Here is a 14220-nt window from a genome sequence, read left to right as displayed (position 1 = left end):
GGGATATCACAATCTCAGATACTTCATACTCAGACCATAAGCTCATTGAAGTGCGAACTAGCATAAATAACGGTAGTAGGTCTAAGAGACCCAACAAGCGAGAAGGAATATTCAATCAATTCAATTTCAACAATAAGAGGATTGACTGGGAAAAAATAAATGTAGACCTTGCAACCATTCAATGGGAGACGGTCTTAAGCGACAAAAATCCCACACAGGGAATAGCTCAACTGACAGCTGAAGCTTACAAGGTCTGCTTGAAGCACGTACCTGTGAGGAGGGGCAGAAAGAGGACCACTCTAGAAAGAGAACGGAGACGACTGTACAGGAGAAGGAAAAAAATAACGGAAATGCTTCGGCAGACACAACTATCACAAGCAAGGAAAACAAGCCTAAGCAGGGAGATTGAGGAAATAGAACAAACGTTGAAGCGATCATATGAGTCTGAGGAAATGGAATTGGAACAGAAACCTATACAAGAGATAAGGAAAAATCCGAAATATTTTTTCACATACGCAAAATCAAATTCCAAAACCTCGACCAGTATTGGACCGTTAATTACAAATGAAGGTACGTACACAGAGGACAACAAAGAGATTAGTGAAATTCTAAGAAGCCAGTATGAGGCTATGTTTAGCACACTAATAAACAACATGAAAGTTGATGACCCAGACAGCTTCTTTATGAATGACATTCAAGCTGCAGATAATATAACGGATATTACCACAAACTCGGAAGACTTTGAAAGAGAAATTGATAATATGCCTATGCACTCAGCTCCTGGGCCTGACTCATGGAATTCAATATTCATAAAGAAATGTAAAGTACCAGTAGCGAGAGCACTCAGCGTAATATGGAGAAAGCCTGGATACAGGGGAGATACCAGCAGCACTTAAATCTGCAGATATAGCTCCGTTGCACAAGGGGGGGAGTAAAGCCTTGGCAAAAAATTATAGGCCAGTTGCACTAACATCACACATAATAAAAGTGTTTGAAAGAGTGATTAGGAATCAAATTTCTAGTTTTATGGAAAACAATGAATTGCACAATCCAGGACAACATGGATTTAGAGCGGGAAGATCCTGTCTGTCACAGTTACTCAACCACTATGACAAAATCACAGAAGCCCTAGAAGAAAAGCAAAATGCAGATGTTGTATACACAGACTTTGCAAAGGCGTTCGACAAATGTGACCATGGGGTGATAGCTCACAAAATGAGGTCAATGGGAATAACTGGAAAAGTAGGACGCTGGATACTCAATTTCCTGTCGAACAGAACACAAAGAGTAACAGTCAATCAGATAAAATTGAGTCCAAGCGATGTTAAAAGCTCTGTACCTCAAGGTACAGTCCTTGCACCGCTACTGTTCCTTATTCTCATATCTGATATCGACAAAAATACACGCCACAGCTTCGTGTCGTCCTTTGCAGATGACACAAAAATCAGCATGAAAATTACCTCTGCTGAAGACATTGAAAAACTACAAGCAGATGTCAACAAAGTTTTTGATTGGGCAGCAGAAAATAACATGATGTTTAACAGTGATAAATTTCAGGTACTCAGGTACGGCAAAAATGAGGATCTGAAACATAATACAGGGTACAAAACACAATCGAATCTTCCCATAGTAGGAAAACAGCATGTCAAGGATTTGGGAATAATGATGTCCGACGATCTAACGTTTAGGGAGCATAACCAAGCAAATATCGCGTCAGCCAGAAAAATGATCGGATGGATTACGAGAACTTTCAAATCCAGGGATCCCATCACAATGGTTGTACTCTTCAAGTCACTTGTGCTGTCCCGTCTTGAGTACTGCTCAGTACTCACTTCCCCCTTCAGAGCAGGAGAGATTGCTGAAATAGAGGGAATACAGAGAACATATACGGCACGCATAGACGAGATAAAACACCTAAATTATTGGGATCGTCTCAAAGCTCTCCAAATGTACTCTCTAGAAAGGAGACGAGAGAGATACCAAATAATATACACCTGGAAAATACTGGAGGGTCAGGTCCCAAATCTACACAGTAAAATAACAACGTACTGGAGTGAACGATATGGAAGAAAATGCAAGATTGAACCTGTGAAGAGCAGAGGTGCCATAGGCACAATCAGAGAGCACTGTATAAACATCAGGGGTCCGCGGTTGTTCAACGTCCTCCCAGCGAGCATAAGAAATATTGCCGGAACAACCGTGGACATCTTCAAGAGAAAACTGGACGGTTTTCTAAGAGAAGTTCCGGATCAGCCGGGCTGTGGTGGGTACGTGGCCCTGCGGGCCGCTCCAAGCAACAGCCTGGTGGACCAAACTCTCACAAGTCGAGCCTGGCCTCGGGCCGGGCTTGGGGAGTAGAAGAACTCCCAGAACCCCATCAACCAGGTATCAACCAGGTAACCTACAGAGTTCTTCATCGACTTGCTTCCATCCTGAGCTGTGGCTGAGAGCCCGGTCGACATAAGCGTTGACAACACCCCTCTTGTACTTGTCTGGTCAGTCACTATTGGCATTGACGCACATTTTTATGTTTCCTTAGTGTAGACTACAGTGTGGAAGCCTCCGTTACTTCCCATGACTGTTACATCTAGAAAAGGCAGCTTCCCATCATTCTCCATCTCGTACGTGAAACTCAACACAGAATTCCGCTTTATTTTTTTACGGAGTGGCAAATACAGCGAGGAACACACTGGAGATACACTCCCCTTAACTCTTCAGCACCCGGGCTGAAGAGTTAAGACTGTTGGGCACAGGTATCATAATATACAGTAATAACATCTTTGTAGGTAATTACGAGACCCAACAGGTGGTGGACGCCTCTGGCAGCAGCAGTCTTACCGGCAGTTAAGAAAATAACCTGAAAGAGGTCAATGTGCTTCAAAGACTTCATCAAAGGAATGACATCAAAGGGTATGAAAGGTATAAAAAAAAGGGGACACATTGCTCATTTCGATTCCAATATAAAAAGCGATCACTATTATTATTATTATTATTTAATTTAGTAGCAACAGCAGCAGTAAAAGCAACAGTAGCAGCAACAGGAACAGCAGCAGTAAAAGCAACAGTAGCAGCAACAGGAACAGCAGCAACGACAACACCAGTAGCAGTTTAAGCAATAACATTAGCAGCAGCAAACAGCAACAGCTGCGGTAATCGGAACAGCAATAATAGCTGAAGAAATTGCAGCAACATTTGTAATAGTTGCATTAGTAGCAGCAGCGTCAGCAGATACAACAGCAGCAACAGCACTAGTTGTAGTATTAATGTTACTGCTGCATATTATATTAATGCAGCATTATTACTAGTATATTCACACTAATATTACTGCTGCAGAAGTATTAATAGTACAGTAGTCGTGCTGATAAAACTATGTAGCTTGTAACATGAATGATTAAACTATTTTATGTATCCACCAGACTATAAAAGCATAGATACAGAAGCAGTATAGAGAACAGCTTTCGAAAAACATGGTGAATATCATCATTCAGTTCTACATATTTAGCACTTCAAGGCAAGGTAAAGATATCCAACTCTCCAATCTCCTTCCTACATACGAATTATTAAAGGAACATACTGTAAGTGTTAAAGACATAATTAGACACTTTCCTCCAGGATACACTCCAGGATACACTCCAGGATCAAACCTTGAACACACACATAATAAGGACCTGACATGGACAGGATTTAAATTGCTTGTCAGTAACTCATCTGTTTGTGAGTGAGTCTTGATAACATCAACACTGGGATCTTTCTTAACGGTAATCAACGAACAACATTCAACATTCCGGTGAATTCATTTATATGTAACAAGGGGTGCCCGGTGGTGCTCTCCCCCCTCTTCCTCTCTTCCTCCTCCCCTTCCCTCTTCTCTCCCCCTTCTCTTCCCTCTTCTCCTCCCAACTCTCAGTCTCTCAACAACAGAATTGCCCATTATAATAATCATATCAGAATTGGTCTGATATTCGTCATCATCAGAACTTGTCTCATATATAAATATATTAAATAAAAATTTCCATGTTCACTGTGATTGGTAAAGCTGTCTTGTCTGTGAACCTGTCTGTCCCTCTCCTCCCTCTGGCCCCTCTCCTCCCTCTGGTCTCTCGCCCCCCCTCCCTCTCTCCCTCCCTCCTTCTCCCCCTCTCTCCCTCCCTCCAGCCTCTTTCTCCATCTCTTCTGTCAAGGTGCTGCAGCCACCGCTGCAAGATAGCCACCGCCTGGCGTAATGTTGAGGGCAGACACTCGGGAGGGTTGATATCACGGGAGGGGTGATATCACGGGAGGGGTGATATCACGGGAGGGGTGATATCACGGGAGGGTTGATATCACGGGAGGGGTGATATCACGGGAGGGGGTGATATCACGGGAGGGGTGATATCACGGGAGGGGTGATATCACGGGAGGGTTGATATCACGGGAGGGTTGATATCACGGGAGGGGTGATATCACGGGAGGGGTGATATCACGGGAGGGGTGATATCACGGGAGGGTTGATATCACGGGAGGGGTAATATCACGGAAGGGGTGATATCACGGGAGGGTTGATATCACGGGAGGGGTGATATCACGGGAGGGTTGATATCACGGGAGGGGTGATATCACGGGAGGGTTGATATCACGGGAGGGGTGATATCACGGGAGGGTTGATATCACGGGAGGGTTGATATCACGGGAGGGGTGATATCACGGGAGGGGTGATATCACGGGAGGGTTGATATCACGGGAGGGTTGATATCACGGGAAGGGTGATATCACGGGAGGGGTGATATCACGGGAGGGGTGATATCACGGGAGGGGTGATATCACGGGAGGGGTTGATATCACGGGAGGGGTTGATATCACGGGAGGGGTTGATATCACGGGAGGGGTTGATATCACGGGAAGGGTGATATCACAGGAAGGGTGATATCACGGGAGGGTTGATATCACGGGAGGGGTTGATATCACGGGAGGGGTTGATATCACGGGAGGGGTTGATATCACGGGAGGGGTTGATATCACGGGAGGGGTTGATATCACGGGAGGGTTGATATCACGGGAGGGGTTGATATATTACGGGAGGAGTTGATATCACGGGAGGGGTTGATATCACGGGAGGGGTTGATATCACGGGAGGGGTTGATATCACAGGAAGGGTGATATCACAGGAAGGGTGATATCACGGGAGGGTTGATATCACAGCAAGGGTGATATCACGGGAGGGTTGATATCACGGGAGGGGTTGATATCACGGGAGGGTTGATATCACGGGAGGGTTGATATCACAGGAAGGGTGATATCACGGGAGGGTTGATATCACGGGAGGGGTTGATATCACGGGAGGGGTTGATATCACGGGAGGGGTTGATATCACGGGAGGGGTTGATATCACAGGAAGGGTGATATCACGGGAGGGTTGATATCACAGGAAGGGTGATATCACGGGAGGGGGTGATATCACGGGAGGGTTGATATCACGGGAGGGGTTGATATCACGGGAGGGGTTGATATCACGGGAGGGGTTGCTATCACAGGAGGGTTGATATCACAGGAAGGGTGATATCACGGGAGGGTTGATATCACAGGAAGGGTGATATCACGGGAGGGTTGATATCACGGGAGGGTTGATATCACGGGAGGGTTGATATCACGGGAGGGTTGATATCACAGGAAGGTTGATATCACGGGAGGGTTGATATCACAGGAAGGTTGATATCACAGGAAGGTTGATATCACGGGAGGGTTGATATCAAGGGATGGGAGAATTATGGTAGTATTAATGACTTCATGAACACCTAATACAGACTATTGTAGGCAGATTATGATAGATTTTTTTATTCGCGGACATCAACACAAAATGTTTTACAATAACCCCAAAAAACAAAGAACACAAATAATTCAAAGTGCAATAAATATGATTTTGCAAGATCCATTGAGAGGGAAGGATTGGCACCGAGTCAAGTGGAACTCATTTAATTTATATCAACCCCCAACCCACCTAAAATGGGCAAGAGTGGGTGGTAAAGGGAAAGAGGAGGTAAGGTGGAGGGGAAGGTGAAGGGGGTAGAGGGGTAAGAGGTAGGGGAATGGTGAGGGTACTAAACTAGTTGTGCTTGTCAGGGTTGAGCTTTGGCACTTTGGTCCAGCCTCTCAACTGTCAATCAACTGGTGTACAGATTCCTGAGCCTACTGGGTTCTATCATATCTACATTTAAAACTGTGTATGGAGTCAGCCTCCACCACATCATTACTCAATGCATTCCATCTGGTAACTACTCTGACACTGAAAAAAATATTTTTCTAATGTGTGCGTGGCTCATTTGGGTACTAAGTTTTCACCTGTGTTCCCTTGTTTATGTTCTACTCATGCTAAATAGTTTGTCATTGTTCACTCTGTTAATTCCTGAGAATTTTATAGGTGGTGATCTTGTCTCCCCTTACTCTGTCTTCCTGGAACGGGAGGTTTAGCTCCCTTAACCTTTCCTTGTAACTCTTACCTCTTAGTTCTGGGACTAATCCATGTTGTTGTACGTAATTGCTCAGCTACCTTACATTCCTGATCGAAGCATGGATTCTTCTGTTACTTTTCGTTTTTGTCTTTTTGGGGCACATATAAACCTGTTTGCAGCTTCTTGTCACGTCTGGGTGATATAGTGTTTTGTACAGTCTTTTCTCCGAGTTCTGTTTCCCGTGGTAATCCCATTAGGAAGTTCCTCACCTCGTCATATTTTCCTTTTCGGTTAGCCAGGGTGAGGTAACGGGAGGGAGATAGCGAGGGGGAGGGTAGGGGGAGGCATGGAGGGGGGAGGCATGGAGGGATAAGGTAAGGAGGGGGAGGCGAGGGTAAGGGTGAAGAAGGAAGTGGTATTTGGTAGATATGGGGGAGGGAAGGGGTAAGTGTGAAGGGGGAGATGGGGAGCCGAGCAGGAGGGAGGGGGAAGGCGGGGGAGGGAGGGGAAAGGCGGGGGAAGTAGGGGGAGGGAGGGGGAAGGCGGGGGAGGGAGGGAGAAGGTGGCGGAGGGAGGGGGAAGGCGGGGGAGGGAGGGAGATATGGTAGGGGAACACGTAATGACCCAACCATACATCACCTATGATAAAGGAGACCACACAGGCGGCTGAAGGTTCATGTTTAATACATGACTTAATTATATTACTGACCTTTATTACTTATTCATGAGGCGACGTCGTAAGTGCACCTTATATCATGTCGTATCTGGGGGTCGTGAATACTCTCAGTCTATTTCATACGCTCTCGTAACCCACTCCGAACTTATCGTAAATCTTGTTTGAAGACACTTAACGTGATACTCTTAACTTTAAACTAACTTTAACTCTTAATTTTTTCAGAGATTTTAAGGACTTGCGTATTTGTATATAGATTTAAATTTATTTACTGCTTAAATATATTTAATATAGAGCGTTTAAAGGTTTGCAATACTTGGAACAGTTCAGGATTTAATTAACAGATTTAACCCTCAAATGTAACTATGTTTAATACCCCTACGATAAGGAGAAGGTGAACCTGTTCACTGTGAATAAAAGTTTCTTGTAGATTGTGATTGAAATTGATACTTGTGTCTAGAACGTTACTAATATCTGATGTTAAACCTACACCTTAACAATATTTACGGTGGTAAACAATGCTTTATATCTGGTTTGGTGTTAGGCTTGAGGCTATGCGGACCGCTCCAAGCAACAGCCTTTTGGATCAAGTTATAACATGACAAGTCGGGATCCAGCCCGGGCCTGGAGCCAACTCGAAGAACCCTCACCAGGTATAGTCCTGGTATACTCCAGGTGTATTCCAGGTATACCCCGGGCATACCAACGGCACGAGGGCTATTATGACCAACACACAATAGCTTACAAGCCACCAGCAAGTATACTTGTGTTGAATATACTCCAGAACTGAAGTACACGTTCAAATGGGGTATACCTCTCAGTATACATAGGCTCTAACTGGTTTGAAAACCTGTCGGGCGGTGTAGTGACATATGTCAACACAAATTAACAGTAATGTATTTGACTGTAAACGGGGGTTGTAAATAATACAAATGCACGTTCCATTTTGATGCCTTGATGCCATCATACCAGCATGCCATCATACCAGTATGCCATCATACCAGCATGCTAGCATGCCAGTATGCTATCATGCCAGCATGCTATCATGCCAGCATGCTATCACGCCAGCATGCTATCACGCCAGCATGCTATCACGCCAGCATGCTATCACGCCAGCATGCTATCACGCCAGCATGCTATCATGCCAGCATACCACCCATGTTGCTGGGTGTCGTTCATGTTTCTTGTGATAGAGTAAATGACGTCACCGATGGCAACATGGTCGACCGTGGTGGTGAGAGCGGGGAACTGTGGCACTATAGTCTGTGCCACAGTGTTGCCACACCGTGTGTTGCCATGTTAGCCACACAGTGTTGCAGAGGCTGTTGCGCTGCAACACAGCAGTTCAGCCTAACCAGCCCCGTTTGAGTGACAATTTCAAGCGACGCCGAACCACCCGTCCTCCTACAATGATAGTACATATACCAACTATGTGGTCGAACGTACAAAAACGGACTGTTGCAGCCAGCAACGTTGATACGTTTTGCACAATTAATTTTTAAAGAGGGCAAAAAAAAAATTAAAGAGCCAAGCTAGAATATATTGCTAGGTCTAGTATAGTACACAGATGTACTATATTAGGCTCAGGATTGCATATTTAGGCCTAGGATTGCATATTTAGGCCTAGGATTGCATATTTAGGCCTAGGATTGCATATTTAGGCCTTGTACAGGTTAGGATCTTTAGGTCAGGTAACTTCTACATTTGTTAACTACGCTAGTACTTGGGCTGATTCACTAACACAACACGGGAGAGAACTTTATAATGTCCAACAGTTAATTTTTTCCTCCTCCTGTCATCCTCCTCGACTGGTCACGTGGATGACTACACCTCATCCACTAGTAAGCGGATGACGATTTTCCCTTCTTAGGTGGATGAGGAGACCACCTCACTTCTCAGGTGGAATAATACGTATCCCCCCTCCCAGATGGATGATTATACACTCTCCCCCTCCCAGATGGATGATTATACATTCATCCCCTCCAAGATGGATGACTATACATTCATCCCCTCCAAGATGGATGACTATAAATCCTCCCAGATGGATGACTATAAGTCCTCCCCCCTCCCAGATGGATGACTATAAATCCTCCCCCTCCCAGATGGATGACGATAAATCCTCCCCCTCCCAGATGGATGACTATAAATCCTCCCCCTCCCAGATGGATGACTATAAATCCTCCCAGATGGAGGACTATAAATCCTCCCCCTCCCAGATGGATGACTATAAATCCTCCCAGATGGAGGACTATAAATCCTCCCCCTCCCAGATGGATGACTATAAATCCTCCCCCTCCCAGATGACGATAAATCCTCCCCCTCCCAGATGGATGACGATAAATCCTCCCCCTCCCAGATGGATCACTATAAATCCTCCCCCTCCCAGATGGATGCCGATAAATCCTCCCCCTCCTAGATGGATGACGATAAATCCTCCCCCTCCCAGATGGATGACGATAAATCCTCCCCCTCCCAGATGACGATAAATCCTCCCCCTCCCAGATGGATGCCGATAAATCCTCCCCCTCCCAGATGGATGACGATAAATCCTCCCCCTCCCAGATGGATGACTATAAATCCTCCCCCCTCCCAGATGGATGACTATAAATCCTCCCCCTCCCAGATGGATGCCGATAAATCCTCCCCCTCCTAGATGGATGACGATAAATCCTCCCCCTCCCAGATGGATGACTATAAATCCTCCCTCCTCCCAGATGGATGACTATAAATCCTCCCCCTCCCAGATGGATGACTATAAATCCTCCCCCTCCCAGATGGATGCCGATAAATCCTCCCCCTCCTAGATGGATGACGATAAATCCTCCCCCTCCCAGATGGATGACTATAAATCCTCCCCCTCCCAGATGGATGCCGATAAATCCTCCCCCTCCTAGATGGATGACGATAAATCCTCCCCCTCCCAGATGGATGACTATAAATCCTCCCCCTCCCAGATGGATGCCGATAAATCCTCCCCCTCCCAGATGGATGACGATAAATCCTCCCCCTCCCAGATGGATGACTATAAATCCTCCCCCTCCCAGATGGATGCCGATAAATCCTCCCCCTCCTAGATGGATGACGATAAATCCTCCCCTCCCAGATGGATGACTATAAATCCTCCCCCTCCTAGATGGATGACTATAAATCCTCCCCCTCCTAGATGGATGACTATAAATCCTCCCCCTCCTAGATGGATGACGATAAATCCTCCCCTCCCAGATGGATGACTATAAATCCTCCCCCTCCCAGATGGATGACGATAAATCCTCCCCCTCCCAGATGGATGACGCCCCTCTCATCTTGCACAACAGGACGGCTGGTGATGGATTATGCCTCTCATCAATCCACTTCAACTTTCCTGTCACAAACATTCCGCTTTTCCCCTCACAACTACCAATATACTTTTTTTCTCATCCTCTTGCTCGATTTGCATGTTTGGTTATTTGTTAGCTGTTATCCCAAGCACTAGTCGATATCCTGTCGTATCCCACACATCCCAAGCTATCTCTCCCCCAGCCCACACATCCCAAGCTATCTCTCCCCCAGCCCACACATCCCAAGCCATCCCTCCCCCCAGCCCACACATCCCAAGCCATCCCTCCCCCCAGCCCACACATCCCTCCCCCCAGCCCACACAACCCAAGCCATCCCTCCCCCAGCCCACACATCCCAAGCCATCCCTCCCCCCAGCCCACACATCCCAAGCCATCCCTCCCCCCAGCCCACACATCCCAAGCCATCCCTCCCCCCAGCCCACACATCCCAAGCCATCCTTCCCCCAGCCCACACAACCCAAGCCATCCCTCCCCCAGCCCACACATCCCAAGCCATCCCTCCCCCCAGCCCACACAACCCAAGCCATCCCTCCCCCAGGCCACACATCCCAAGCCATCCCTCCCCCCAGCCCACACATCCCAAGCCATCCCTCCCCCCAGCCCACACATCCCAAGCCATCCCTCCCCCCAGCCCACACATCCCAAGCCATCCCTCCCCCCAGCCCACACATCCCAAGCCATCCCTCCCCCAGCCCACACATCCCAAGCCATCCCTCCCCCAGCCCACACATCCCAAGCCATCCCTCCCCCAGCCCACACATCCCAAGCCATCCCTCCCCCAGCCCACACATCCCAAGCCATCCTTCCCCCAGCCCACACATCCCAAGCTATCCCTCCCCCAGCCCATACATCCCAAGCCATCCCTCCCCTAGCCCACACAACCCAAGCCATCCTTCCCCCAGCCCACACAACCCAAGCCATCCCTCCCCTAGCCCACACAACCCAAGCCATCCCTTCCCCAGCCCACACAACCCAAGCCATCCCTCCAGCAGCCCACACATCCCAAGCCATCCTTCTCTCAGCCCACACATCCTAAGCCATCCCTCCAGCAGCCCACACATCCCAAGCCATCCCTCCCCCAGGCCACACATCCCAAGCCATCCTTCCCCCAGCCCACACATCCCAAGCCATCCTTCCCCCAGCCCACACATCCCAAGCCATCCCTCCCCCAGGCCACACATCCCAAGCCATCCTTCCCCCAGCCCACACATCCCAAGCCATCCTTCCCCCAGCCCACACATCCCAAGCCATCCCTCCCCCAGGCCACACATCCCAAGCACATCCGCCTCCGCACTCCACAGCCAGCTTCATGCCCGACAGCATGTCCTGGCCCCGTCACCATACAGGTGCCAGATAGTGTCAACCCACTGTGGCAGTGCCAGGAGCCTCAGTAACACGTGAGGACACGCTACAGCCCTAATACAGTGATGACCACCTTATGAACAACAATATTATCAAGTAATTATTTAAAGTTTATATATATATATATATCTAGTAATAATAGTGTAATGATATCAAGTTCAATCTGAACAAAATAACACATATATATAAATATATATTGTATATAAATCACAGAGGGTGAATTAAAGAACTTATGATAAACAAAAAAAAACTTCTAAATTATCCCGTTAAACCAGCTCATTTCTCTTCATTTGCCACTCCGTAAAAAATCCAACCTCTTTACCCTTGCCAGAAACGTACGGACTCCAACAACTTACTTAACCTATCGAGTCCCGTGCATATTAAACTTTCACATTTGTCAGTCATTACGTTTCTTAATAAGTTGTAGTCATAACCTAAGTTACGATATACGTCATACGTCAGGCTGCGAGCAGCCGCGTCCAACAGCCTGGTTGATCAGTCCAGCAACCAGGAGGCCTGGTCGACGACCGGGCCGCGGGGACGGTAAGCCCCGAAAGCACCTCAAGGTAACGATAACGTAAAGAACACGTTGCCAATTAGTTGAGTGGACGTGTTGTGACGAACAGTCAACAATCAACACTGCTGGACTACAAAATTAAAAACACAAATCCTTTTGATTATTACAAAAAAATATCAGCTATGCAATTGTGTGATCATATATGTAATAACGTACATGAAATTCTCTCATCAATTATACATTAAACAATAAACCAACCGAACTGTCATTATCAGGATAAATGTTTTGGACAGAATGACTATATATCGTTGGAAGGGATACGTGACAGACGAAGTGCTGGGATACGTGACAGACGAAGTGCTGGGATACGTGACAGACGAAGTGCTGGGATACGTGACAGACGAAGTGCTGGGATACGTGACAGACGAAGTGCTGGGATACGTGACAGACGAAGTGCTGGGATACGTGACAGACGAAGTGCTGGGATACGTGACAGACGAAGTGCTGGGATACGTGACAGACGAAGTGCTGGGATACGTGACAGACGAAGTGCTGGGATACGTGACAGACGAAGTGCTGGGATACGTGACAGACGAAGTGCTGGGATACGTGACAGACGAAGTGCTGGGATACGTGACAGACGAAGTGCTGGGATACGTGACAGACGAAGTGCTGGGATACGTGACAGACGAAGTGCTGGGATACGTGACAGACGAAGTGCTGGGATACGTGACAGACGAAGTGCTGGGATACGTGACAGACGAAGTGCTGGGATACGTGACAGACGAAGTGCTGGGATACGTGACAGACGAAGTGCTGGGATACGTGACAGACGAAGTGCTGGGATACGTGACAGACGAAGTGCTGGGATACGTGACAGACGAAGTGCTGGGATACGTGACAGACGAAGTGCTGGGATACGTGACAGACGAAGTGCTGGGATACGTGACAGACGAAGTGCTGGGATACGTGACAGACGAAGTGCTGGGATACGTGACAGACGAAGTGCTGGGATACGTGACAGACGAAGTGCTGGGATACGTGACAGACGAAGTGCTGGGATACGTGACAGACGAAGTGCTGGGATACGTGACAGACGAAGTGCTGGGATACGTGACAGACGAAGTGCTGGGATACGGGACAGACGAAGTGCTGGGATACGAGGAAAACTTGCTACGAGACAAGGAGTGAGTAAAGTTACCATGCCCAACCACTTGAACCATAAGGGATCGAACACCGACCCAGCAAGAAGAAAAGCCGTCGCTATACATACCAGTCCAAGTGAATATGTGGACATAGCTGCATTAATTGTTGAGATATAGCTCATGGTCAACCAGGTCAACCAGGCTGTGACTCATACGTCAGGCTGCGAGCAACCGCGTCCAACAGCCTAGTTGATCAGTCCGGCAACCAGGAGGCCTGGTCGACGACCGGGCCGCGGGGACGCTAAGCCCCGGAAGCACCTCAAGGTAACCTCAAGGTATGGTCCCACCTTCCTCGCCTCTCTCCACCCCAACGAGACGACGACCGGGCCGCGGGGACGCTAAGCCCCGGAAGCACCTCAAGGTAACCTATAGCTCATGGGTCCCACCTTCCTCGCCTCTCTCCACCCCAACAGGTTCACCAGACTTTAATATAATTTTGACTCGAACGTCTAAAAAGAAAATCTAAATTAGGGAACACAAGAATGCGGAAATGCTAAACGGAAATAAAGATGAGAGAAGAGAGGGGGTGGAGATGAAAGGAAGGGTGGGAGAGGAACCAGAAAAGGATGGGAAAGGAACCTGACAATCATGTGAGACCATAACCAGTAGAGAAGTTAAACGTTACACACAATAAAAAAAAAATGGGCAGATTGGGCTAGGATAGGTACCTGGGTGTTAGTCAGCTGTCACGGGCTGTTTC

General features: G+C 47.6%; 1 protein-coding gene across 1 annotated transcript; it reads left to right on the top strand.

Annotated features, from left to right (window-relative positions):
• The first annotated feature begins 12609 nt into the window (after positions 1-12609).
• LOC138373185 (ice nucleation protein-like) lies at positions 12610-13506 on the top strand. Its single transcript, XM_069339214.1, has one exon. It carries the CDS (start codon positions 12610-12612, stop codon positions 13504-13506), a length of 897 nt encoding a protein of 298 aa, XP_069195315.1.
• The last annotated feature ends 714 nt before the right edge of the window (positions 13507-14220 follow it).

The sequence above is a fragment of the Procambarus clarkii genome, chromosome 41, assembly GCF_040958095.1.
Source record: "Procambarus clarkii isolate CNS0578487 chromosome 41, FALCON_Pclarkii_2.0, whole genome shotgun sequence".
Classification (NCBI taxonomy): domain Eukaryota; kingdom Metazoa; phylum Arthropoda; class Malacostraca; order Decapoda; family Cambaridae; genus Procambarus; species Procambarus clarkii.
Note: the sequence above shows the minus strand (reverse complement) of the source record. Positions and strands in the feature narration are given on the sequence as shown.